Source organism: Amphiura filiformis, chromosome 2 (genome assembly GCF_039555335.1).
Source record: "Amphiura filiformis chromosome 2, Afil_fr2py, whole genome shotgun sequence".
NCBI lineage: Eukaryota > Metazoa > Echinodermata > Ophiuroidea > Amphilepidida > Amphiuridae > Amphiura > Amphiura filiformis.
The window spans coordinates 87312354-87340078 of NC_092629.1; the positions used below are offsets into that span (position 1 = coordinate 87312354).

At 38.2% G+C, this 27725-nt stretch overlaps 1 protein-coding gene across 2 annotated transcripts; it reads left to right on the plus strand.

Moving 5' to 3' along the window:
* Nucleotides 1–5901: 5901 nt before the first annotated feature.
* Nucleotides 5902–26144, plus strand: LOC140146772 (origin recognition complex subunit 6-like). 2 transcript variants are annotated; one of them, XM_072168646.1, is made up of 7 exons: nucleotides 5902–6057; nucleotides 10169–10307; nucleotides 14095–14258; nucleotides 14684–14779; nucleotides 18490–18602; nucleotides 21319–21387; nucleotides 25454–26144. In XM_072168646.1, exons 1-7 carry the CDS (start codon nucleotides 5993–5995, stop codon nucleotides 25582–25584), a joined length of 777 nt encoding a protein of 258 aa, XP_072024747.1. In that variant the 5' UTR covers nucleotides 5902–5992; the 3' UTR covers nucleotides 25585–26144. The 2 variants fall into 2 exon arrangements, with proteins under 2 accessions (XP_072024747.1, XP_072024748.1); XM_072168647.1 differs by lacking the exons at nucleotides 5902–6057; nucleotides 10169–10307 and adding an exon at nucleotides 10394–10474.
* The last annotated feature ends 1581 nt before the right edge of the window (nucleotides 26145–27725 follow it).

The following is a 27725-nucleotide window of genomic DNA, read 5'->3' on the forward strand; positions in this document are numbered from 1 at the left end:
CATGATTATAGGCCTACTAGCTTAATTTCAATGAGCAATGAGCAAAACCAATCTTGTGCGAAAAGTTACTATTTTCGCCTGTTTTCAGTGTCATGCGGTTGTAAATTCAATGAACAATGACTTTGCTTAAGGGTATGAACGTTTGGGCAGTATTTATTGTGGGACATTATAGAGAGCACGTCAGACATATCGAATTGCATTCTGAATACGAAGAATGTCCTTCTGATATCAAATAATTTTGATTTTGTGAAATTCGCAATGTAGGCCCTAATACACATTTTATGGCAAATCATTAAAAAATTGATATTTTTGATATTTAACAGTAGGCTACTCGAAGTAAACTTTATAAATCGGATGATTTATATTTGAAGTATATGTAGGTGGGATGAAAAGCCGACGATCAATTGAAAATTTTGACCTTTTGTATCGAAGATATGGATTTTTTTTCCAAAAAAAAAAAAAAAAAAAAAAGGTCTTTTGGGGAAAAAATCCATATCTTCAATATGAAAGGTCAAAATTTTCGCCAGCGTTAGCTGGCTATGATCTAATTCGGAGATCGTCTTTGTTTGCTAAAGAGATTACGGGGTACTAGCATTGGTTTGAATTACTTTGCGGAACTTTTTATGGTAAAAATATATAATAGACCTGTTATTGGATTTGTAAGAAAAAGAAAGTATGTTTTGCCGTTTCAACGAATGAAAACGAGTGAGAATTTCAAAAGTTATGGTTTGAAGGAAATATGACATTAAAAGTTCATGCCAGGCCTATAATAGTTTCCACAGCATATCAACGAAAGAAAATTATAGAATCCTTGTTATCAGGCGTTCTTAGATTTACATTCGCAGACCTCCTGGAGATCAGCACAGCATGAGATGTGAGTGTATTGATAACATGATTAAAACCTTTATGGACGTAAAAGTCAAAGTAAAAATATCCTATAATCTGTATCGTTTTATGGATAAAAATGACTCAAAATGTCATTTATGAAATAATTTATATCTTAAACATCAGTTTTGTCTTTTCAACGGGAAAAATTCGATGCAATTTCAGGGCCTATTTTTGATATGGGTATAATTTATATACATGTAGGCCAATTCCTATTATAATTGAACAATATCAGTCTTTATACATTTTATAATGTGCTATATTAAGTATAAATTGCGAATTAATATAAAATTAATGTGCATGTATAAGGCAGTAGGATGGCAGTTTTAGCCAATTAACTAAAAACTGCATTTCTTTATATTAATAATGAGCTAAGGGTAGCCTAAAAGGCAGAAAAGACAAAAAGACACAATTTGGAGTAATTAATTGACAGGAAGTTATAGGAGTTGTTTGGTTTGCTGTTTCTGTGTGCATGTTCTCATCATTGATGGTTTGGTGGACTGTCATGAAACATGTGCATGTTCTCATCATTGATGGTTTGGTGGACTGTCATGAAACATGTGCATGTTCTCATCATTGATGGTTTGGTGGACTGTCATGAAACATGTGCATGTTCTCATCATTGATGGTTTGGTGGACTGTCATGAAACATGTGCATGTTCTCATCATTGATGGTTTGGTGGACTGTCATGAAACATGTGCATGTTCTCATCATTGATGGTTTGGTGGACTGTCATGAAACATGTGCATGTTCTCATCATTGATGGTTTGGTGGACTGTCATGAAACATGATGGATCATAAAAAGAGTGATCCTAAAAATGCCACCACCCAAACTAATTACAAGGCATCTTCTGCATTGAAGCTGGCTTTCCCTTTAAAGGGAATTTTTATCAATTGATCGTCGGCTTTTCCTCCCAGCTACATATCACTTTAAGAATATATCATTAAATTTACTTCGAGGACTGCAACTGTTAAATCTCAAAAATGTGAAAAATATCAAATTTTATTTAATAGTCATAAAATTTGTATTATATCGTAAATTTCATAAAATGAAAATTATTTGATATCAGAAAGACATTCTGCGTATTCAGAATGCAATTCGATATGTCTGATGTGCTCTCATGTCTCACAAAAATACTGTCGAAACGCTCAAAACGCTCATTCCAGTTCCCTTAAAGAGGGCTTACAAATTCATGTTTTTTAATTTTTTTAAAAATATGATGTAAACAGCGGATGTTAAATGCCTAAATCATCAAAAACAAAACATTATGGGGCTGTGCAATAATTATTGCCCCCCGGGGGGGTAAAATTTCCGAACGGCCCGCCAAAAATCGCTTGCCCCCCCCCCCTCTACACATGCCAAATTTTTGGGATCCCAATTTGCAAATGGCGTATTATCTTGCGAGCACGAAAATTTGCATATTAAAGCGCGTTTCCGTATAGCGTAGGCCCTATACTGTTTACCTAAGCTGAGACTAGACCTAAGCTAGCCTTTTTAGAGCGTTTTATTTTAAAAGCATCCCATAATAATGCGTGCCAAAAATCGCTTGCCCCCCCCTCGGCTGCAGTGGTGTAGCGTGGGTCATCCGATTGGGGGGCACCGGGTCTGATGGGGGGGGCACAAGCCGTTTTCGGCAATTTTCCTATGGGACGCTACGTCGCGACGCGTCGCCACTGCTCGGCTGACCAAAAATTGCTTGCCCCCCCCCTTCGGCTCGCCAACAAATTCTTCCCCCCCCCCCACCCCCAATTTTAACCTCCCCCGGGCTCATAATTATTTATTGCACAGCACCTAAGGGACCGTTCATTATTTATAGGGGAGGGGGGGCCGGGAGGATTTCAAAATTGAGTTCATAAAGTTACACAACCCCCCCCCCTATTAGCAGCATCTAAAATTACATAACCCCCTATTGCTGCCAAAAAAATACGTAACCCCCCCCTCACATCGAGAAATACATTTTGCTGGTATACCATGGCCGGATTCACCTTTTGATGGCCCCTGGACATGGCAACATGATTGCCACCTCTGGCTCTTCGTATAGAAGACACCCTCTCCCCACAATTGTAATCCAAGTTTTTTCCAAGCTGTCCCCAGAAAATATGCTATTTCAATGCTAAAATTCAAAGAGAGATGTATCGGAGTCACCGAGCCAGGGGGCAAAATTTCCAAATCGTCCCACTGATCTGCTACTAAAAGAACATTACCGGGACAAATGCGCTCGAAGCGCGCGAAAAAAAAGCTAAAATGAACAAATTAAGGACAATATGTGCCCTAAAATCATTCCAAAGGATGATGCATATGGCTTTCACAACTTTTGGTTAATTTAGTCCCAGTATTTTGATCCAGTATACAAGTTTTATGCTTTTTCCAAGCATCAGAAGCTATCAGAGGAGCTGCCCTAGCACTCATATTTATGATTTACATTATAGAATGGATGGAATTATAACTCTTATTTTTGACATTCGTGTTCAAGTTCAAGATGAAAAAAACACCAGAATTTACAATGGCACGTCTCGCAGATCTACTCACAGAATGTTTTTTTCTGAGATAAATGCGCGCAAAGCGCGCAGCAATTTGGCATTTTGATACTAAAAAAATGGGATTAATTTAGGGTCTAAAATAGACCAAAAGGAAGATGCAAATCATAAGTTTTGTCACAATACATCTGTCGACTGAGCAGGGGAGGGGACTGACTTGCCACCCTGCCATATGGCTAATGTGCTGATGAACAGTGGCGTAGATTTCTTTTTGACATGAGGTGGTTGGAAAAATTTCTTGAAGTATTATGTGAATCCAGCACTTTTTGGCAGTCAGTCGTGAGCACGGTCGCTAATGAGCTGAATCGGCTAGTTGTGAAATGAGGATCTCGAAGACTCTCATGGTTTCTCGCTCGCAATCCGTGTACAATAATTTAGACAAAAACACGCTCAGCACTGGCTGACGTGTAAGATAAGGTATATACTGTCATCTGTTTTCTGAAAAACATTTCAAAATTGCTTCCAAATTGCTAAGGAGGCATGTACATTTAATTCTGTGACAAAAAACGAGACCAAGTTTGCTTTATTTTTGTTGTTTTGATCATTTAAATGACACTAACTTTTGTTCAATTTTTCCAAATTGAAAACCTTAGGCGACATTCGTCTACCTCCCTCCGATTTACCTAATCATGAACTTTTTGGACTTCATTTTCACGTAGTTCACATAATTCCGCTTCGTTTGGTATATTTATAGGTATGTGTTATTTAGATTAAGTGTCTAAATTGTTCTTCAAAAATGATGGAAAATGCGAATTTTACCGAATTGCATGCCTTTCTCGTGGTATTATTTGCGTCACCTATCAATCAACATTCGGGTTGTACGCGCCGTAACACAAATACCGCGCCGGCGCGCGGTTAACTTTGCGTGACGCTCGCGCTATGCAAGTGGTGTACAGTGTGATACGCGTTTAAGTTCGCCACAGCATAAATAAGTAAACAAAAAGTTTTAACAAACCTGAATATTTTCAAAGCTCATTTCATCTTCGCCGATAACTGTCTACCTCCCGGGTGATTTACGTCAATTTGTACAACATTTTCGTGGCATTTGTGAACAAAACCGTTTTATCTTTCATATGTGTGATTTTTACGATTGTGTTATTTAAATTACAAATACAAAATTAAGTGTAAGTATGATGCTTTTTTTCACAACTTTTTCCTGAAATTGTTTAGTTCAAAACACACGTTTATTTTTCATCGAAATAATCTTTGATTTCCTTCTTTTTTGTGACATGCAAGTTCACTAGTTTGGAATGCTAATTTGAGAGAGTGGTAATTTTCGTGTTAAAATAAAGAAATTAGAGCTCTTCAAACAGGGAAATGTCATGGGCTGATTGTTCTCGAACCTCATTTTACCTTCCCAAAAAGTGTCTACCTCCTGGTCGATTTACGCCAATTCGTACGGATTTTTCGAGGTATTTGTATCCAAAACCTTTGTATCGGTCAGATTTTTGAATTATACGAATGTGTTATTTCAATTACCGTAGAAAAATGGAATTTAATACTGTGTTTTTTCCGACATTTGTACTGAAATGTGCTAGTTCAAAACACACGCTATTTATTCATCCAAATAAACTTGGATCTACTTTTTTTTTCGCAACGTGCAAGTTCATTGGGTTGGCATGATAATTTGAAAGTTTCGTAATTTTTCGTGTTAAAACAAAGAAATGAGAGCTCTTCAAACAGGGGAATATCATGAGCTAATTAGTATGCATAATTGGCCACGGAGCATTACGCGCACTGGTTGTTATGCATATTTACTTTCACACAGAGCAGCGTTTGAGCGTGCTCACGACTGACTGTTGGTGAGAGAATAAGTTTATGACACAAATGCGTGCGAAGCGCACAAAAATGTTGCCATATTGAAGCTAAACTCAAAATATGGTGTTGAATAAATTGCAAGCGAAGCGCGCAAAATTGACATTTTAGGATAAAATGGCCAAATAGGCCTATGAGGTAAATATTGTAGTGAATCATAATCATAGTGAATAATTTAATATTAAATTTCACCTGACCCCCCCTATCAGGAAAAATAAAATCACATAACCCCCCCTGTTTGTTAAAGTGAAAATCACATAGCCCCCCCCTACATTTTTCCCGCGCCCCTCCCCTGTAAATAATGAGCGGTCCCTAACAAAGACGGCCAATGAAAATGAGAACAGTAAACTCAATTATAAAAGGAAAAAAAAAAGCAACGCGTCCCAAGATCGTGATTTTTCGGTCGGTCGGGAAAGGGCAAACAAACTTTTTTTGGGGGCCTGCAGCAAATGTTATCGAAAGAAAAACCTGATTTTAGGCCTACCACATACCATAGATTTAAAATCTATGCACATACGTAGACCTACTGAGGCTACTGTAAAGCTTGTATTTGTAACAGCTGTAGCATGCCTCCCCGAGAAAAAAACAAAATAATGCAGGACGACTGGCCAAGAGGTTATGATTCTGATCATATGATCAGTCACATGACACAAACCCGCGGACTATGTTTTCATTATTTTTTCCAAGAAATATTTATTTTAGTGATGTGCATTTCGTTTCGATCTGGTATTTAGATAGTTTTTAAGGATTGAAATGGATAGTAAAGTTGCAAAATCACTTGCTGACAAACTGGGCGTTACTTCTCCAAAGATAGTAAGGTAAATTATCGTAAAACAATCGATTAATTTAGCCTAGCTCGAGTATAATTTTATTTCATTGATTTTAAGGCTAAGCTTACGTCTGAGACTAGTCGGGATTATGCACTTTCAGTTTCCCACGCGTTTGAACGGGAATTGGATTGCGTACTTTTTCGATGTCTAGTGAGCAAATTTCTTCAATATTTTGAGAAAATGATGTCAAATTTTCTATTCTATATTGTTTGGTAATAATGTCTTTTGTCAATAGTATGTTTAAAGTTGTAATTTTGTGTTTTTGATCGCAAAGATCGGATATTTTCGTTCCCGATTCGAATTCTGAACCCTTCGCAAGGGTGCCGATTTCGGCAGAACTTTGACGATAATTTTGCCTTTTGGACACTAAAATGCATTCGATCCTTAATTTTGTTTCAACCGAGTCTTAAATTAGCAAGCACAATAAGGTTGGTACCACTTTTATATACATTGATAAAATTTTAAAGATTTTTTTTCAAGTTTCTAACCGGCGCAAATCGTTAAGTGTGTATTTCCCATTGACATCCAAAATGGGAAATACGAGTCTGATGGACATAGGAACGGCGTCCATGAGACTCAGCGAGTCTATCTGAGACTGAGACTGAAGTATAACTTTAGTTTATTATCATGAAGATTGAAGACATGATATAGTATACAGTTTTAATATACGTCATGTCCAGTGTTCATGATGTTGATCAGCAGTTCATGACAAATTTTATCATGATAAATATGGGGAGCATAATTGGTGTTTAATTATGATCTTTGACTTTCGCGATCGCCAATTTATTTCTTATTTAACTTGGGGTGACCAATGCACTGGCACTGTTCTCCCTTGGACGGTCCCCAGGTGGCACAGAGCAGTGGCGTAGCCAGTGGGGGGGGGGGGGGGGCAGGGGGCCGGTTTACTCACACTAAACAGCGACTGAAAAAAGGAGAGAATTGTAAATAAAATGATTTAAAATTGTGAATTAAATTGAATTATACATAAAAATGTAGTGTTTTTAAGTTAGCACCACCTATCATCCTTTTTTTTTTTTCTTTTTTTTTTTTTTGCTATTCACTTTTTCAAACCATGCATGGAAAAAATTGGGGTCAACAAATCACAGCTTCCGTCGGCAAAAAATATTTCCGTCGGTACATTTACAAGTTGTGCCCCCTCGGTTCCAAAATCTTGGCTACGCCACTGGCACAGAGGCATTCATATAATAGGCCTACACAATAAAAACGGCATATATGAAACATTATATCAGCCCTTTTTTCTTTACTAATTCTTTTTGCCGCCCCTTCTTCCGCCGTCCCTTCGTTTTGGCTGCCCCCTGCTATTACCCCGGGGGGCTGGCGCCCCCAAGCCAGGGGTAGCGTTAACCCCGATCAGGGGTGAATGGCCCCCTAAATTTAAAAAATAGTCATTTTTCACCCTCCATATATTGGGAATGTGCAAGCTCAGGGGTGAACTCTGACCCTCTACTTTTGGACCTTACTCCTACCCCTGACTACACTGCAAAATATTTTTCACCCCCGAGATTTAATTTTCAACCCATGTATTTGGATTTTCTGCAAGCTCGGGAGTGAAAAACACGGGAAAACAACCCCCGACTTTCAGGCCTTAATGCTACCCCTGCCCAAAGCCCCCCAAAATATGTGCATGAAAATGTTACGCTAAACATAACATTGACTTTCATTTATAGCCTAATGGACCGAGGTTTGAAGGAATATTTGTATTGTTCAGTCCTTGGATGGTTGTGGTTGAATAAATGACTTGCTGTGCGAATTGCGGGTGAAAAAGCGCGTTACCGGGTGCAGTAGGGTTCGAACTGGGACGACTAGGTGACCTTTGTGTGGGTAAAAATCTGAGGGATATCACGGCCAAGCTCTCACAGTACTTCAATGGTGACAAACTTAGCACTTTTAAAAGAACCTTTGATTTTTTTTCAATTGTTGGATCTGTATTGACTCCACAGAACTTTCATTTCAATAAACAAAGATAGTTTGAACCTACCAATGTTGTAAATGAAAAATAAAATCACAGGAATTCACAATCAGTCAAAGTTCATTCCCACAGTTGGGAATTGTGTTAGTATATCCCATTTCCCATCCAAGAATTTTATGCACTCTGTTCTCAGTTATTGAATTAGCTTATTGTTTTAATACATTTTGGTGACGATTGAGTGACTGAAGTAAGCCGTGTTCAGACGGGCTTAGGGGTAAGTTCAGTAGGCTAACACGGTAAGTAGCTTCGTGTTAGCGACCGTCTGAACAAGTATCGTGTTAACTACCTCGAAGCTTAACACGGAAGATTTACCTCAGGGGAATCTCTGTGGTAGCGCGCTAACACGAAGCGATCGTTCCGTGTTAGTGCCCGTATGAACAAGATTCTGGGGTAAGCTTGACCTTATGGATACAACACTTACAATTTCGCAGTATTTTAAATTTCTTTAGCATAAATTCACAATAATTTATCTCCGCTTTCTCACCGAGAATGAACATGATGAAAAAGCACCACAAAAACGAAAAAAAACCAAACAAACAAAATAAAAAACCTAACCAAACAAAACATTAAACTGGTCAAAAGAAGAAACGGAAGAGCTGATATTAGTGTCTTGAAAGACAAAAAAATTGAGTGGAGAAGAAAATAACAGCTAAAAACATGTGTAATTGCCCTGAAACTAAGAGACATCGGCTTCCACAGTGACTTGCAGTATAGCAAACGGCCCTAAAACTTCCAGGAAATTCCTATATTTACCACGGTAAAGACCGAGCCGTGCAGCTAACACTGAGTGCTTAGAGTTAAAGACCACGAGGAAGGACCGTGTGGACAAGTATCCGTGTTAAGTCATGACCTTGCACTACCTCCGTATACGGTAACACGGAGGTAAGCTCCCGTGTGATCATGCCTATAGTTATACTATAGTTCCATCTCTATCTCTAGCCACACAGTAATTATCATGTCATCCTGGATAGTAGATAGATTTCTGGATCAATACCACATGACATTATTTTGTGATTTAACCCCAAGCTTAACTTTAAATTTAATAACTTTTAATTTAAATATAGTTTAACCATATCCTCCTGGTACTGCAGCCCTGGTACGGCACCCATGGCATTTTGCCATGGGTGCCCATCCCCACTGCCGTAGGCCCGTAATGCCCTCAAAATGTGTCCTTTACTCAAGGCAGTCACTTGCCGTGCCCTCTAATGAAGTTGCCGTCGGTGCCCCAGCCCTGCCCCTAAAATCATCTATCAGACTGTTTGTGTGTGTTTTCTTCACTTTTGAGAAATTGCCTTGGTGCCCTTCTCAAATTTTCAACAGTTGCCATGATGCCCTCTTGAAATATTACACACTGCCGTGCTGCCTTGCCTTTTCAGTGAAAATCCAAGGCAATTAGGGACCGTTCACAAACACTTGTTAGGGGGGGGGGCGGAAGCAAAAAGGGGTGGCCCTGAAAATTTTTGACCCTCCTAGGGGGGCCCTGAAAAAATGACCACAAATTTTCCTGGAAAAATTGAGTTTATAAAAATATGCTCTTCTATGGGTTGACCCATAATTTTCATGTCAAAAAGGGGGGGCCTGAAATTTTTGAGGTCTGTAAAAGGGGGCCCGAAAATTTTTCGCGATAAAATTTTTTTGCATCAGGTCCCCCCCTTACAAGTGTTTGTGAACGGTCCCTTATCAACTTGCCTTAAAAAAGTTGTTGTGCCCCTTCAGATCCTTAATTCAAGGCTGCTGGTACTAGAGAAGATATTTTACCCTTCCCAGAATTCTTTGCGATAATGAATCACCTCATTACAGTAAATGACATTCCTAATATTACTTTGGACAGATTCCCTTTGTTTCATGTTGATAATAGACTGGCTAAACATGGGTCAATAGTCAAGAAATAAACATGTTTTACAAGTGCTGTACTTTCTCTGTTCATTGAGGTATATTTTGTTACTATTGATAGCAAATCAGTACAGAGAATTAAAATGGAAGAAATGCATTGTGGGAAGTGTAGGATATCTTCTCTGGCAGGTTTCTGTGTCAAGGGATTTCCTGATCCATGTCTAGCAATTAGATGTTTAATTTAGTTTCTTTTATTATTACCTTTTCTAAATGCAGAAAAGCCAGTGAATTGAATCGTCTGTGTGATGTGCGTTGTACTTCGGGCAGTCTTTCGAATCTAGGCCTTAACGAGACTAGTCGTACTGTAATGTGTATAGAATTAGCTGCTACCAGCTTGCATCACCATGTAGACAGAGTAAGTATAGGGGTGGTGTACCACAGTGAATTGAATCGTCTGTGTGATGTGCGGTGTACTTCAGGTACCGGTACCATAGTCTTTTGAATCTCTGTCTTAACGAGACCAGTGGTACTGTAATGTGTATAGAATTAGCTGCTACCAGCTTGCATCACCATGTAGATAGAGTAAGTATAAGGATGGTGTACCTGAGAATATAGTGGTGAAGCCAGTGGGGGTGGGGCTGGTATCCCCAGTAATTCACAATATTTGGTGTAAACCAGCAATCTAGGGGAGGAATAAAGCAGAATTTTGGCACAATTAAGGGGGTACTACACCCCTGCCCAATTTTGTGCCTATTTTTGCGTTTTTCTCAAAAATTATAGCGCATTGGTGACAAGTGAGATATGTATATTATAGGGGCAAAGACTACAACTACTGCACTGAAAATTCAGCAACTCAAGGCAAGTAGTCATTGATTTATTGATCAAATATTGGTTTCCCTCATTTTTGACTGTAACTCCACAACTGTTGTCTGTGCTTAAATAAAATTTCCAGTGCAGTAGTTGTAGTCCTTGCCCCTATAATATACATATCTTACTTGTCACCAATGCGCTATAATTTTGAGAAAATGCAAGAATTACGAGAACTATTTGCTAAATGTTAAATGTGCATTTCTTGTGGATTGTGTGATAATGCAAAGACAATCCAGTCAAAAGTAGTTTGGCTATTCACCCCCCCCAACACTTTTTACACGCCTTGGGAAAAAAGAATGGGGTCAACAATTCACAATTTCAGCCAGCAAAGAATATTTCCGTCAGTAGATTCACAAGTTTGTGCCCTGTTCTGAAAACCTGGCTTTGCCACTGCGTCTGTAATTCATACCAGACATAACATAAAGCCAATATTTTTCTGTCTACTGTATGGATTTCTTCAACAGATGCACCAATTTTTTCCTTCCACACATTCATGTGTAAACTCAAGTACTACATTGTAAGAAGCCACAATTTTAAGGAATGGTTTTCTTATTCTTATATTACAAGGGTTGACAAACAGAAGGCCTTAACTCACTTTTGGCCATTTTGAGATTTTGGTACCAAAATAATCTGTAATACCACAGATTCTTAAAATCATAAAGCCTTACCTCAATTCAACTTCCTATTGCATCTATAGCACAATAAATACTTGGTCACATCTCAATGCAAAATATTATACTCATTTTTCTCAAGAAGGCACTTTTTGAGTTAAGGCCTTCTGTTTGTCAACCCCCGATTACATCTTTTGTTCACCTGATCCTCAGTTGATACATTAAAAAAAGGCACTTTCATCACGGCAGTCGGGAAAGAAAATTGGAACGTAAACTCTATCGCAGGCATTACTAAACCCAACAAAGAACGCCAGATTATGGGTTTCTCTAACGGACTTAAAGTCTTTCGGAGAAAGTTTTGTCTTCCCTGGCCTGAAACTCCACTCGCTCGCAAAATCTAACACGACCCTGAAAATTAAGTGTTTTTCTTGCACAGCCAGACACCTTCCCATGACATGTAGTCCGATCTGACCCGACACTGTACTTTCAGTATGCAATGTGCTAGACTAAGGGCATGTTAAGTGGGGTGTATTGCATAACAATAGAGGCATCTTGGAGCTTAATCCATGTCATCCAATTATGCTTATTGGTATTTGATGTAGAAGTGACGTAATAATCTCCTTAACTACCATAACCATAGATGAATTACAATTTTTGACTATATCGCCCTGCACTACAACATTCACACAGTACCTATGCATTGAACCATATCACACTGATCACTTGCACCTGTAAGATTACTATCTTTGAAAAGAGCAGTATTGTATTCAATCTGTGATTGCAGACATACACAGGTTATGAGTGCAACCTGCTTGTAGTGCAGGGTGATATAGTCAAAATTGTATTCATCTATTGCTATGGTAGTTAATCCAATTTATTACGTCACTTCTACAGCGAATAGTGGAAAGGAATTTCAATCAAACTGTCTTCCAGAAGAGAAACTTAAGGTCCCACATATTGCAGACTCCCAAGCATATATTCAAAGATTTCAAGATGATGAGACCCCGGATGAGACCTGTCTTGTGAAAGCTGAGACGATCGAATATAAGTTATATGAAATCATAAGTTATATTTGTCTCGGCTGAAAGTACAGTGTCGTGTCAGGTCAGATCGGATTACATGTACTGAGGAAGATAAATACTTAATTTTCTGGCTCGGGTTAGATTTGGCAGGAGAGTGTCAGACCAGGGCTCCATGATGGGATCCAGTGCTAGTGACCTGAAGAGACGGAAAGCTCTTGCTTGGACAGCCTTCTGGAAATTAGAGCAACTGTGGAAAAGTCCTACCATCCCAATTTCCACCATGGTTAAACTGTTTCACACAACCTGCGTCACAGTTTTACTATACGGCTGTGAGTCTTGTGTTATCTCTAAGGATATGGAAAATAAAATCAACTCATTTGACACATCCTGCTACCGTATTATGCTGAACATCAACAGAGTAGACAGAGTACCAAATTCTACCATCTACAATCTGACAGAGACAGCGCCACTTGTTGAGAAAGCCAGGACTCATCAACTGAAATTTGTAGGGCATATACTCTGCTTGCCTGACGACGAGCCAGTAAAAGAGTAAGCATTGTATTTCCCAACTTATGGCAAGAGGAAACCCGGATGGCAAAGAACATTGTCAGGCCAGGGATGTCAGGCCAGGGAAGATAAAACCTTGTGCTGGGCTTTAATTCAAACACTTTTGTTTAAAAAGGTCCACAATCGTTGGCCTGGTCAACTGGAAGGTGACCTTGTCCTTATAGATCACACTCCTATACTTGTATACTTGTCTGGACCATAGACAGTAGTGCCCTGGGCCACATAACTCAATTAAGTAAACTCCTCAACAAAAGTTTGGAAAGTTTTTTCAAGCATCTGTATCTCCAATTATTTGTGACATATTCATATCGTGTTGCATATCACTGGATAGCTACAATACTCCCTTTACAATGACACCCCATTTGAAACAATAACATTTTTCACGGCTGAGTACACGCCTTGTGAATGTAGTGGGGTCTCAAACAGAATTTGCCAAATTTACCATTATTCTGTGCTCAAACAATGCTAGCCACTAACCTCAATAGCGGGTGGACAAACCACAGGCAGCCACAATAGTCAGGCACCTTCTCCTCATGCTGCTCACCGACCTGGTTACACGTTACTGTGAGATGGAATTCCATCCTTCAACAAGGATTCGCTGAGGTCATTCAATGTGGTTGCATATGGGCTTCTCTGGCACGCACAGCACGATCAAGCTGGTCCCACAAGTGTTCAATCGGGTTAAAGTCTGGCCCCCGGGTCTGGCCTGATGGCAGGCCATTTTGACTGTACTCCCATATTCTGTAGGTAGTCGCTGACTACCGTGGCTATGAGGGGCGACGGTGTCATCTTGGAGGAATGCATAAGGTCCCAGATTGTGAAGTTATGGGATTGCAGCTTGCTGCACAGAATAATGGTCAATTTGGCAAATTCTTTTTGAGACCCACTACATTCACAAGGCGTGTACTCAGCCGTGTAAAATGTTATTGTTTCAAACGGTGTCATTGTAAAGGGGAGTATTGTAGCTATTCATTGATATGCAACACAATATGAATATGTCACAAATAATTTGAGATACAGATGCTTGAAAAAACTTTCCAAACTTTTGTTGAGGAGTTTAGTTCATTATTCCAGATGTGGTGGTGGACCTATTAGGGTCTTCAAAATATCTAATTTGTTTCTTTGTGCACAGAAAGAAGCAATTCGACTTGCAGGTGTCAGCAAGAAGATTTATGTATCATCCTACAAAACCCTGGAGACTATGCTAGACTTACAACAAGTCCATGGCATGAGAGATTTGGCAGTGCAGTTTGGTTGTATTGGAGCTGTAGACTTGGCACGAGACATTCTTTCAAGGTTTGTAGTTAAATTGCTGTGAAATCTTGTCATTGACAAACATGTTGAAAGAAAATTAATCTCTTTTGAATACAACTAGTCTTGTATATTGATTGAAAATAATGATCGGTATGGAGGAGGAATGATGGTAGTTGATAGCGCCATCAGAGAGACTAGATGAGACTATAAAGTAGTCTAACTCAAGGGTAGACTAAACTGGCACAATATTTAATGCTTCCTTATGAGTAAGAGGGAGGTAGGAATGGAGTGAGGGAGTATAATACAAATACTACATGATTAAAGGAGAAATATGGCAAACTATGTTTTCCTATCACCCCAAACGTGCAGGTAGCCAATACCAGGGAAAATAGTTACCCTATTTCCACAATATTATAAACCATTACCAATTTCAATGTTACATTCATTTTTGTGTTTTTGTCCATCAGATACAAGTCTGACTACATTACAAGAAGTGGCAGTGATAATGATATAGACTTTAGTAAACCAATGTTCACATTAGCTGCATTGTATACTGTGTGTAGGTAAGTGTTAGTGTAAGGCAAAATTACCACTGGATTCTCAGTCTCTCAGGGAAAATGAAAATCCATTTTCCAGACCGGGGAAACTCAGATTTTAAGAAAAACAGTCAAAATCAGGGAAAACTTAAAGCCATATTATAACCTTTGCTGAGGAGAATTCGCCTTCAAAAACGTTTTTAATTCTGTTTTTTACACGATTGTAATGTACTTAAGTCAATAAAGGCACTCTGCAAAAATCAAGACTTTAGGTGCTGTAGTTTTGTCAAAATCCGAGATTTTGAATAATACAATGGCACCGGCGTTTTATTATTACGATGGAAATATTAGTCGCACACGTATGCACAGTACGTACACGGCGTGCGGGATACACATACACACACACCCTGAGGATCGTATCGCATTACAACCATGGGAGTAACATGCATGGGCGCTAGTAGTAAATTCCCATTTTCTATGCTTTATCTCACTTGTTCGGCTCAAAATTAAAAGGGGACATATCTGACAGTAAAAGCTAACATTTTATGGAAAATAAATACTAATCTATTTTTACAGAAATGTTATAATATGGCTTTAAGGCGTTTGAATGTCCCCAGACAGCGATTATTTTCAACCGACTAGCACCCACTCAATGTAAGCAACCCTCCAAATAGTGGAAGTCCATATTATATTCCATTCAAAATCCACACTACCTCTGTGGAAATTTTGTAAATATCTTGAACAGGGAAGTATGAATTTCAAATCGAATGAACACATTAGGCAGCTCCATTTGAAACTCTCTGTGGAAGATTCAGGTTGAATCTTTCTCAGAGGGTTAATGAAATTCAAATGGAGCTGCCTATCGTGTTCATTCCATTTGAAATTATAATCCCCTGTTTAAGATATTTCCAAAATCTTCCACAGGGGTAGTGTGAATTTTAAATGGAATAGCCCATTTCTCATAGCTGGATAAAAGAGGTTGGACTGTACATGAATTCCAGTTTGACCACAATTTTGTCATCGCACCATGTTTCCCCAATGAAAGTAAGTTCTGTAACAGAAGGAGGACATGAAATTGATGCAGTTGCCCAACGTATATGAGCCGTAAACTCGGCAACTTACAGTTACAGTGTAAAATGTACGTGAAGATCGTATTCATAGGTGTCTCAATAAGATGCGACAAGTATCTCATCAAACACTGTTTAAACCAATCAATAATCCTATTGCTGAAGAGGATAATAACCTTCTACCTATTTCTATAGAATAATTCTTGTCTTTGTTTGCTTTGGCTAAATCCTGTTCAAGTGGTGGATAACAAAGCATTGTATGTACATGTATAACCAACAATTAACAATGAGAGGAGATTCCTGAACCTCATTGACTTGGGGATGATTTGAAATGACCGCCAATTATGACTGTTTGATATTTATTACCAGAAATGTGGAAAAAGAGACACATGTAGAATGGAAAAAAAGCTACAATTTTGTTGAAGGAACAGAGTTCAACAAACCATAACCCCACTCCTGGATATCCTTTGAAGTCAAATGATATACCATTTTAAAGCTTATGATATATAGTTTCTAAACACGAAATAAAACAAACTTGACCAGGGCCGACTTTATGGCTGATTTATCGCGTCCAGTCACATATGATCATGTGACCTAAATTATGCTATAATGTTTAGCAGAGTTCCCTTTACAAATTAAACATACTGCTAACCGTCCAGCGGGTATTATTTTGCACAAAGTCTTATGCATGTACACGCTTGACATTGCATGCATATATATGTGAGGACTAATGCTTATAAAGGAGCTTGCAAAATATTAAAGATGTTAAATTCACTTATTACGATTGAGTTACCAGCTTGGTGAAGCGCGGGGGGTACTCAAAAATAAAATGACCATACGGGGACGTGCTGCAAACATGCGTAGCATTTTCAGCCTTTTGGTATAACAATGACCCCTTTTTCTAAGCCAATTTTGGTATATGGATGGGTCCTTTTTGCAAAATGTTCCCAATTTTCTCTGAAAATAGCCCATTGCTAGTGGATATCGGACAAGACCAACCACTAAATGATTATGAGCCTTTCTTGCATTTTGTTGATTATAGGCCTATTGAAGTTGAATTATCCGCGCATGTTGTTGTTGTGATGATTATTAAGACTTGAAGTATTGACAGAAAGGAGATATTAAAATTGTCTCTCTAGAATTAAGTCATTCACCCCCCCCCCCCATAGACGCAAAGAGAAGATACTTTCAAAAGAAATTTGCTTTTAAAAAAAAGAAAATCAAAATTGAAATTGTGTCAGACACAGTCTGATTACGTTTCAACTCACAGGGAGGCAAATGGACGGAAGTGTAATGCCACTATAGGTCTTTAAAAACCTAAAATTTGAGCATAATATGCGTGCATTTTCACCCAAATATTTGTATTACATCAATTTAGGATAGTATATAAAAGTTGAAATATCCTAAGGCAGTCGGCCATGATATATCGTGCATAAACTTGGCGCATTGTTTCAATAACAAATGTTATTTTGAATGAATCACGGTGGCGTATTATTCCACACACCCTTAAAAAAAAAGGGGGGATTCTGAATTGCCTTTGTTTTGTATTTTATTTGCTTAAATATGGATAAAGTTTGATATCTGTTGTTAATCATGCAAATAAAATACAGATGAGAGATATCAATTAGTTTTATAAACGATTTCGACTTCTTTTTCATTAAGTTTGTCTTTTTACCTCAAATATATATCTTTGCCTTCGTGGCGCACTCAGTTAGCGCGCTGTAAAGTTGTTGTTTTAAGTCACGCTTTTATCGCATGCCGATGCTTGTTCCAAGGTTCGAACCCCGTCCAAGACTTTTCTCACTCTCTTTTTTTTCTTCTCTTTTCTTTTCTACGTTTTCCCAGCTTGTGTTTTTGAATCAAAAACAAGTATTTTTTTTTTTTTTTTTTTTGTTTTTGATTTGATTGGAGGATAGGGGCAGATTATGCAATTATGTCGGAAAGCAATTTTGTTAGGCCTACATGCTGTCAGTCATTCCTAATTAGAGTTTTTAAAGCGCAAAATCAAGTTTCAAACGTTATTCTGATTAGCTATGCTGAGAAAAAACACTTATGAAAGATATAGGCCTATCCTATAATGATCATATTTTGGAAAAAAGCTTCCCAACCCCCCTTCAACAAACATTCTACCCCTCATCACTACCCCTATTCATATAGATAGGCTATACACAAGTAGTCATAGTTTGATGATGACCTGTTTTTCACCAAAAGACCGGAAAAAAAATCTGACCATGGAGCGCGAGATTCAAATGTTAACCAGCCAACCGTCACACACGCAAGATTTAAATGTTAACCAAAGGCAATATTGTGCCGTGAGTAAAGGTTCAAAAAAGAAATAAAGAGGCAGTGAACAGAGGTGAAAAACGTCTATATCATTGCATCTGTATGGGGAGCAAGGACTAATCGTGGTTCCCCACACAAAAATAGTTATTGGTAGGTGTTGTTCGTATTCCATATGCTATGCCAATTTTGCCTCAATCTAGCTAACATTTTCGAAATTTATTAAAACTAACACAATTTATTCCCCGGGGATGAAGCATATTTTTGTCTATCTTTTTGAAATTTCCCAACTCAGAAAAATAAACGAACAAGGCTGGATTAATGAGCATGACTGACTTTACTGATCGTTTATGGTTATAGCTTTTTTCTATTTTCCTTTCAACAATACAGGCATCAAAAGGTCAAGGTAGACAAAACCAAGATGGTGGCCACCGCTGGGGTCAAAAGGTCAACATTTGATCAAACATGTACAGATTTGGAAAAGTATGCTACACAACTCATAGGTGAGTAATTTATTTGTTACCATTGTATGATTATTGCAAGTGTGTCTTCTGTATGTACAATAAACTCAGCTTTAGTATACTTGACCTTGGGTCCATATGCACAAAAGAGTTAGACCGAGCCTAAAGTTAGACCTGGTATAAAAAATAAAAAATAAATGTAGATATTTATATAGCGCTTTATGCCGTAAACAGCCTCAAAGCGCTTTACATTTATTCCGCCGTTATTAGAATAATTATTATGTCGGAACCACGTTTGCAGCCTACAAGTGGCGCAGGGTCCATCAGTACAACGACTGTGACTACCCCTAACAGCTTCCCATTGCACCTGGGTGGGGTGAGGCAAGCAAGGCAAAGTGCCCTGCCCAAGGGCGCAACACGGTGGTGGGACGGGGAATCGAACCCACACACGCCGAGCAAGCTCTCAGATTATGAGTCCAAGGCCGTAACCACTGAGCCACAGTGCCCCCGTGCCCTATAACTGGAATTAAGTTCCACAAGGAATGGTCCTTTGCTCTTATTTCCTTCCTAGAGTAGCTAGCAAATTCTAAATATTTTAATGCAGTGTTCAAAAATAATACAAAATAACTTCAGCAAATGTAAAGGAAAATGTCCTTTCTCATGGGACTAGATTCTAGTTAGACCAGGTCTAACTTTAGACCCGGTCTAACTAGTTTGTGCATATGGACCTTGGTGTCTGGTCCCTTCCTGTGGTGAAACACCAGTTTTACCATGTTTTTCTTCACACCATTTGTAAATGAAACAGGACTAGGCATGTTCATAAAATTTTGAAATTGAATAATTTCAGCTAATTTAATTGAAAAGAGACTCATACCGGTAACTTAAAAAATGAGTGATCAATAATGTCTGTAGGCCAACAATTAGCAATATTAGGAGTAGCTAGTAAAACAATGTCACCTGAATTGGCCCAAATTTTGTGCACCAGAATTGTCAGTTGCTTCCTATGTCTGAACATTTGTTGAAGTTTTTTATGGCTAAATTTTTAAGCATTAAGGGAAGGGGTATGAACGTTTGGACAGTATTTATTGTGGGACATTAGAGCACATCAGACATATCAAATTGCATTTTGAATTCGAAGAATGTCCTTCTGATATCAAATAATTTTGATTTTTGAAATTAGCAATGTATTACACATTTTATGGCAAATAATTAAAAATTTATATTTTGGATATTTAACAGTACTCGAAGTAAACTTAATAAATCTGATGATTTATATTTTAAGTGTAAGTAGGTGGGATAAAACGTTGACGATCAATTGAAAATTTTGACCTTTCATATTGAAGATATGGATTTTTTCCCAAAACACCAAAAAAAAATTAGGTCATTTGGGAAAAAAATTCATATCTTCAATATGAAAGGTCAAAATTGATCGTCGGCTTTTCCTCCCAGCTACATACACAAGACTATATCATTAAATTTATTAAATTTACTTCGAGGACTGTTATATCTCAAAAATGTGAAAAATATCAAATTTTAATAATTTGTCATAAAATTTGTATTATATCGTGAATTTCATAAAGTGAAAATTATTTGATATCAGAAAGACATTCTTCGTATTCAGAATGCAATTCGATAGGTCTGATGTGCTCTCATGTACAACAAAAAATACTGTCGAAACGCTCAAAACGCTCATTCCAGATCCCTTAATGTGCTCATGTTTCATGAAATGTGGCTATCACTTCATGATAGTATAAACTGATTAGACACACAGTTTGTACTAAAATGTTAGTTTGCTTGAAGTTTTTTGGGTAAAAATTCAAATTGTCTTCATTTTCTTATGGATTACACAGTTAAGACAGGATCCTGGGTCACTATAAAGCCTGCCCTCATATGTCAGAAATATTATCATACCTAACAGAACTAATGTGTTGAATGGATTGGGGCAAAGAGAAAAATATGAGTTTTCTTCTGATACTAAATTCTCGGTTTTGAGGTGGTAAAGTTTGAGGGGAGGGGCTTTCAATCTGGTCATCCTTGCACATTTAAGGCCCCAAATATTGTTTGCTTGTTGTCGTCCGACCGACCCTATTCTTGAATGTCAGGATAAAAGTTTTTACTGTACAAAGAGTACCAACACTAATTTTTGGAAATGCTAGAGTTGTGTTTTCTCAGTACTGTTTTAAAAAATGAATGATACTGTGGAGAAATATCCCAAATCACATATACTCGTATTTGGGCTTTTTTTGTTATTTTACTATGTTTTGGCTATGAAATATTTTGTTAAAATAACTGAACGATCCTGTCTTACACAGAGAGTGGGAGGACAAACTAGCAATTTTTGGTTGTTGTCTAAGTGAAAGCAGGGCCGTCACCAAAGGGGGGTATATGGGGTGTGACACCTCCCCAATACACAATTTTGTTGGCAAAAATTGAATGTTGTCGTCAAAACCATGTGTGATTGTTGGCAAATTGCAAGAGTCATATAAAAGGTTAATGTGTTACCGAATTGTGCTGTTGTTACGTAATATACCTATTGTTAATGCTATATTAGTTACTAATTAAAAAAATCGGTGAGAAACTCCTAACACCCCCCTCCCACTTTTTAGATTCTTGAGCGCCGTTCTGGCTAAATAAATTTGGGTCTACAATTCACAAAATATTTCTGTTGGCAAAACATGCTGTACACGAATCATATTGGTCTAGCGACGCCCCTGAGTGAAAGACTAAAGATTTTCTTTGTTTTCCATTTTCCTTGTAGGTGACAACAAGAAAACTGGTAAAGGAAAACAGAAGTATTGGCTGGATGATCTGGAAAAGTCATTTGAAGGTATATTTGATATTATTCATTCATTCATGTTATGTCACTCCTGGGTTCCCAAACCTGCGATTTTGGTAGTCCAATTGGGTGACTTTTGAAGATTTTCCCTGTCCCATGTAAAGCAGTGCCAATGGTTAAGAAAACTTTTGGTTGACAACTTGACATATACTCTCTTGCATGTTGAATTCATTATTTAATTAACAGAAATCATTGATCATGATTAAACTGAAATCATGTAAATTAGACAATCTTTAGCTTGTTCTGTGCTTCCGTACTTCAGTACCTCCGGATGCTGTATTTGAAGAGCTTTGTTGCAAAACCCTTTTTTCATCCACTTGAGCAATTTTGAGAAAACATCAAAAAATCATCAAAAAAAGTACTGATAGTCTGATATATGGGAGTTCACAACAAAAGCAAGTTTTTGGCGGGATGCTTGGGTAGGATGAGCATCCCGCCAAAAACTGCTTTTGATGAAAACCCCCTTATATCAGTGATTCTTTTGATAATTTTTTGATGTGTTCTCAAAATTGCTCAAGTGGATTTAAGGGGTTTGGCAACAGAGCTCTTCATTTTTTGAATAGATAGGCAGATTGACTTCAGATTTTCTGGATAGGTGGGCCATGGTCAGAAACTCTGGCTACTTTTTTGGGTGGTGTTCAAGGTCATATGCTAAGGTCAAAAGTCATTTTAGGTCAATATAAATTAATTTTTTAAGACTTTTTGTTTAAATTTGGTCTCATATGAACAGTTTAAATCCTAATGCAACCAAATTTGGGTTGTAAGTATTCTTTGCTCTTAGTACTGTTTAAATATGTTCACATTTGGTAAACAACTTGATTTTCGTATAAAATATTGTAAAATGGTTAAGTTAAACAAACCCAATGCATATCCGCTTTTACCTCAAATAGTATGAAACTGAAAATTGTTGTGCTCTGCGCACAACAATATCCCAGTAAAATCGGGCGGAACTACTGCTCACAAAGCAAATTTATTCTTTGCCCCCTTTACAAAAACTTGTGATATTGAGCAGTGGTGTAGCATGAGCCATCCTATTGGAGGGGCATCAACCATGATTCATAGCCTCCGCATATCACATCATATGTCCGTCCCAATCAAATTGCTCGTTACCGGGATATGATATACACACACCAGAGCGGAGGCTATTGATACTCATCAATGACATATGCGTGTGACGTAGCGAGGAATTTACGCCATTGTACCGGAACACTTCACGCTCATGCAACTACCATATTTGCACATGGCATGATTGCGCACTCCTGTAATTGGTAAATCCGTTTTGGGAGGCACATGCCCCCCTGCCCCTATGATGCTACACCACTGCTATTTAGCCTCACCTAAAGGATGGGTAAAAAGCATTAATGGACCCCATAAACAGTTAACATTGTAGCTGTTATACCTGTAACAGTGCAGAATGTTGATGCGGGAGTCTTACTTTTTGTCTCGCCTGAATGTTCAGGGAGAGACTTAGTAATCACTATGGTGTGTGTGTGTCCGTGTGTGGGGGTGTGTGGGGGTGTGTGCGTGTGTGCGTTCGGAAAAAGCTTGTGAACGCGTTATCTTGAGAACCGTAAGTGCTATGATGATGAAACTTTATAGGGGGTAGCATGACCAGAGGGTGTCGACCTGATTAGATTTTGAGCGCAAAATATGGTAATTAAGTACCTAATTTGCATAATTTATGCGTAATAAGCAAAATACCTTGTGAACAGATTATCTGGAGATCCGTATGGGGTACAGTGACGTAACTTGGTGGGGAGTAGCATGGCCAGATGTTCTCGACCTGATTAGATTTTCAGCGCAAAATATGCTAATTAAGTACCTAATTTGCATAATTTATGCGTATTTGATGCGTATCAAGCAAAAAAACCTTGTGAACAGCTTATCTGGAGATCCGTATGGGGTACAGTGACGTAACTTGGTGGGGAGTAGCGTGGCCAGATGTTCTCGACCTGATTAGATTTTCAGCGCAAAATATGCTAATTAAGTACCTAATTTGCATAATTTATGCGTATTTGATGCGTAAAAAAGCAAAAAACCCTTGTGAACAGCTTATCTGGAGATCCGTATGGGGTACAGTGACCTAACTTGGTGAGGAGTAGCGGGGCCAGAGGTTCTCGACCTAATTAGATTTTGAGCGTAAAATATGGTAATTAAGTACCTAATTTGCATAATATATGCGTAATAAGCAAAATACCTTGTAAACAGATTATCTGGAGATCCGTATGGGGTACAGTGGCGTAACTTGGTGGGGAGTTGCGTGGCCAGAGGTTCTCGGACCTGATTAGATTTTCATGAGGTCAAAGGTCACATACAAGGTCAAATGTCAACTGAGGTCACCAAATCTTTTAATAATTAATTTTCAACTGTGCATCACATATCCCAATAACAGCTTGATCGGTCATGTAATTAAGGAAATATGACGACTTTAAGATAGTCGCTTTCTTTGTAAAGTATAGCAAAGTAGCACTTTCAATGAGTGATAACTCGTAAAGGAAGCATCTTTCTGTTTTGATTTATTTGATGAAATAGTTCTTTGGTATTGCCAAATTTGATTTTTCAGCGCAACATACTTTATCCAATTTCGTGAGGTCAAAGGTCACATACAAGGTCAAAGGTCAACTGAGGTCACCAAATCTTTTAATAATTAATTTTCAACTGTGCATCACATATCCCAATAACAGCTTGATCGGTCATGTAATTAAGGAAATATGATGACTTTCAGATAGTCGCTTTCCATGTAAAGTATAGCAAAGTAGCACTTTCAATGAGTGATAACTCGTAAAGGAAGCATCTTTCTGTTTTGATTTATTACTTTGATGAAATAGTTTTTTGGTTTTGCCAAATTTTTGGAAGGTCATTACGGGGTCATCCGAGGTCACTCAGGGGTCATCTGAGGTCAAGTTATTAAAAACTCGTATGGGCATGAAACTTGATGGGTACAGTCAACATTTCAAGGCACATTTTTGGAAGTTCATTTTGGGGTCACCAGGGGTCATCTGAGGTCAAATTAGTAAAAACTGTCGTATGGGCATGAAACTTGGTGGGTACAGTCATCATTTAAAGCCAACTTTTTGGACGGGCATTTTGGGGTCCTCTGAGGTCAAATTAGTAAAAACTGTCGTATGGACATGAAACTTGGTGGGTACAGTCAACATTTCAAGCCAAATTTTTGGAAGGTCATTTCGGGGTCATCTGAGGTCAAATTAGTAAAAACTGTTGGATGGACATGAAACTTGGTGGGTACAGTCAACATTTAAAGCCAAATTTTGGGAAGGTCATTTTGAGGTTACCCAGGGTCACCTAGAGGTCATCTGAGGTCAAATCACTAAAAACGGTCGGATGGGCATGAAACTTGATGGGTACAGTCAACATTTAAAGCCAAATTTTTGAAAGGTCATTTCGAGGCCACCAGGGGTCATCTGAGGTCAAATTAGTAAAAACTGTCATATGGGCATGAAACTTAGCACGAGTGGTACAGTCAACATTTAGAGCCAAAATTTTAGACGGTCATTTCAGGGCCACCAGGGGTCATCTGAGGTCATATTAGTAAAAACTGTTGCATGGGCATGAAACTTGGTGGGTACAGTTACCATCGGCCAGATAATCGTGCCCAGCCGATAACCGCCAAATTCATTTACCTCTCTACCAACAGTTATAGCAAAAGCAGGCGGTCACAAAAGCAGGCGAGACTCGTGGTTCGAGAACCGCCTTGTTTATAAGATATTCTTGTTTGGAAAACTCAACAAATTGCCGAATCATTCCAATCGATTATGATCGACAAAGGATATTTGCTTATGAATAGGGGAATCAGTAATAAAAGCTGTGGCGTGCTAGGAGTTCGTTCTCTCTCACTCACGCTCTAGACGAACCAACACACAATGAGTTCGCTCTTACATTTTTATGATTTGATATGACTTTGTATATTGATGTTGTGGAGATGAAGAAATAAATTCACTACCAAACCAATTCCAGTTTATCAGAACTTTATTATACATGTATTACTAAATGTCCACCACCCTTACATACCATTTGAATCACTTTTTTCCCTGTACAGAGGAAGAAGAAAGTCCCATCAAGAAAAAGAAAACTGAAACAACAAGTGATGAATCTGGTGCTACAGATGACTATGAAGAATGGAAGAGGAAAATATTAGAGGGCGCTTCAGCTGCAACGAGAAAGAAATGATGCTAGTATCTGTAAAGATGACATTTATTTGATATTGGGGCGATTCCAGTTGAAATCCATACACCCTCAATGGAAGACATGACCTTTATATCCCACACAGGGAGTGTAGATTTCAAAAGAAGTTGCCCATCGTCAATTAATCCCACTTGAAATTCACACTCCCTTTGTGGGAGATTAAGGTCATGTTTACCATAGGGGGTGTATCTATTTCAACTGGAATAGCCCATTGAAGACAATTTTCTACCTCTGGACAAAATGGAGATGACATTGTTGAGAATGTTAAAAAACTCTCTCAAACTGTTAAATCTCATATGTGACATGATCAAGGGGAATGAGTCTGATGTCGCTAACATTGATATATTGGCAAAAACAGTGTTCAAATTCTTTTGTTTTATATTGTTTTCAGTCATTGCTAAATTGCTCATAACTCGGTAACCAGATGTCCGATTTTGATGGGGTTTGCATCAAAATGTAGCATTTGTAAACTGGCAGAAAATGTTGTAAAAAACTTCTAATTGAAAATTGCAGATGTGTGACTCATTCCACTTGATCATGTCACATTACCCAACTAGAACCAATCAGGAAAGCCAAACACAACAACAAAACAGGCAGTGATTTGAATATTTACTTGTTGTTCAGTTATTCATTTGCCATGGAGGTGGCATTAAGTTTGCCAACATTTTGCAAGTGATGTTTAACACAAAATTCATTATTCTAGTCCATTAAAGCAGCACTATGTGGGCATTTTGATATCTAGTCAGGTTTCTTAGACCGGGAGCAGGCTAAGATTTTAGTCAAAGAGACAGACAAATATAAAGGCAGTGGAAATCAGGCAGCAAGGCACCACCATGAACAGAGACGAACAGCAATGTAAGCTCACTCACATATTTGACTATCCTCTGAAGAAGAAACCACTCTCCTTCCATTCCTAAGCTACTTGTGGTAAACAGGTCATTACAACAACATCAGTGTTGAAAAAGAATTCTGACTAGATTTCAAAAATGTTCACAGTAAGTGGTATTTTATTGGACTAGAACTATGAAGTGTTTAATTTTCAATAACAGTCCTGATGATTTTCTTTGTAGCGTATTAATACTTATAGTAGATTAACACAATTGTATTGCTCAAGATGTTAGACAAATCTCAGAGCTGTCAACTCTCACGTATTGGGCGTGAGTCTCACGCATTCAGTCACTTTCTCACAATCTCACGCCAAGGTAGCATAATCTCACGCCAAGGTAGTAAATCTAACGCCAAGAGCTGCAAAATTATTAAAATCTCACGCATTGTAAAATAAATAGTTGTCTCTACCACCCCACCCCCACTTTTTAGATTCTCGAGCGCTGTGGCTCAAATAGTCATCATTGGGTCAAAATGAACATATTTTGTAGTCGGCAAACAATAATTCCATCCAGGTACGCCACTGTCGGACAGTGTCTTCAAACTCTCACGCCACACAATTCCAAAAAGTTGACAGCCCTGCAAATCTGTGCAAACACACTGAATAATGATGCTTGTACAAAGCACCCTTGGCAGTCAAGTTAGTTCACACCTGAAGATACTCAAATAAAACCTCCTATGTGCTTTTGGCCCCTGATCATGTTTGGAACAAATCTGCCAACAGGTTTAAACATGTTCAGGGGCCGAAAGCACATAGGAGGTTTTTCCTGCCCAACAATGTGCTACTTGTAATTGTTTAACCTGTGGATCCATGGCAAACTTTAATGGCCATAGTTTTACCAGCACATTTTGTCTCTCAACATGAATATAGGTATAGGTCAATAGGTCATACAAACGTTACTAGTTATATTGCAAACCTGACCCCTCCTCCCACCTGCAACAAAACTGGAAATGAGTACACCTTAACGTCAAAATGTGGATCCTGGGTTTGTGCTTTGGAAGACAATTTATACCATTATGTTTTGATGAATCCAAGTGTGAGAAAATATTGGATCCAATACATAATAATAATAAAATTGGATACTTTACGCCCAATATTAATTTTATTGGTCTTGCTATGAGTTTTGAAATATTGGACTCGACTATATGTCTCATCCAATATTTTGAAACTCATTGCTTGACCAATAAACATGGGCTCAATCGATCCAATTTTATATCAAAATTCTCTTCCAAAATGCAAT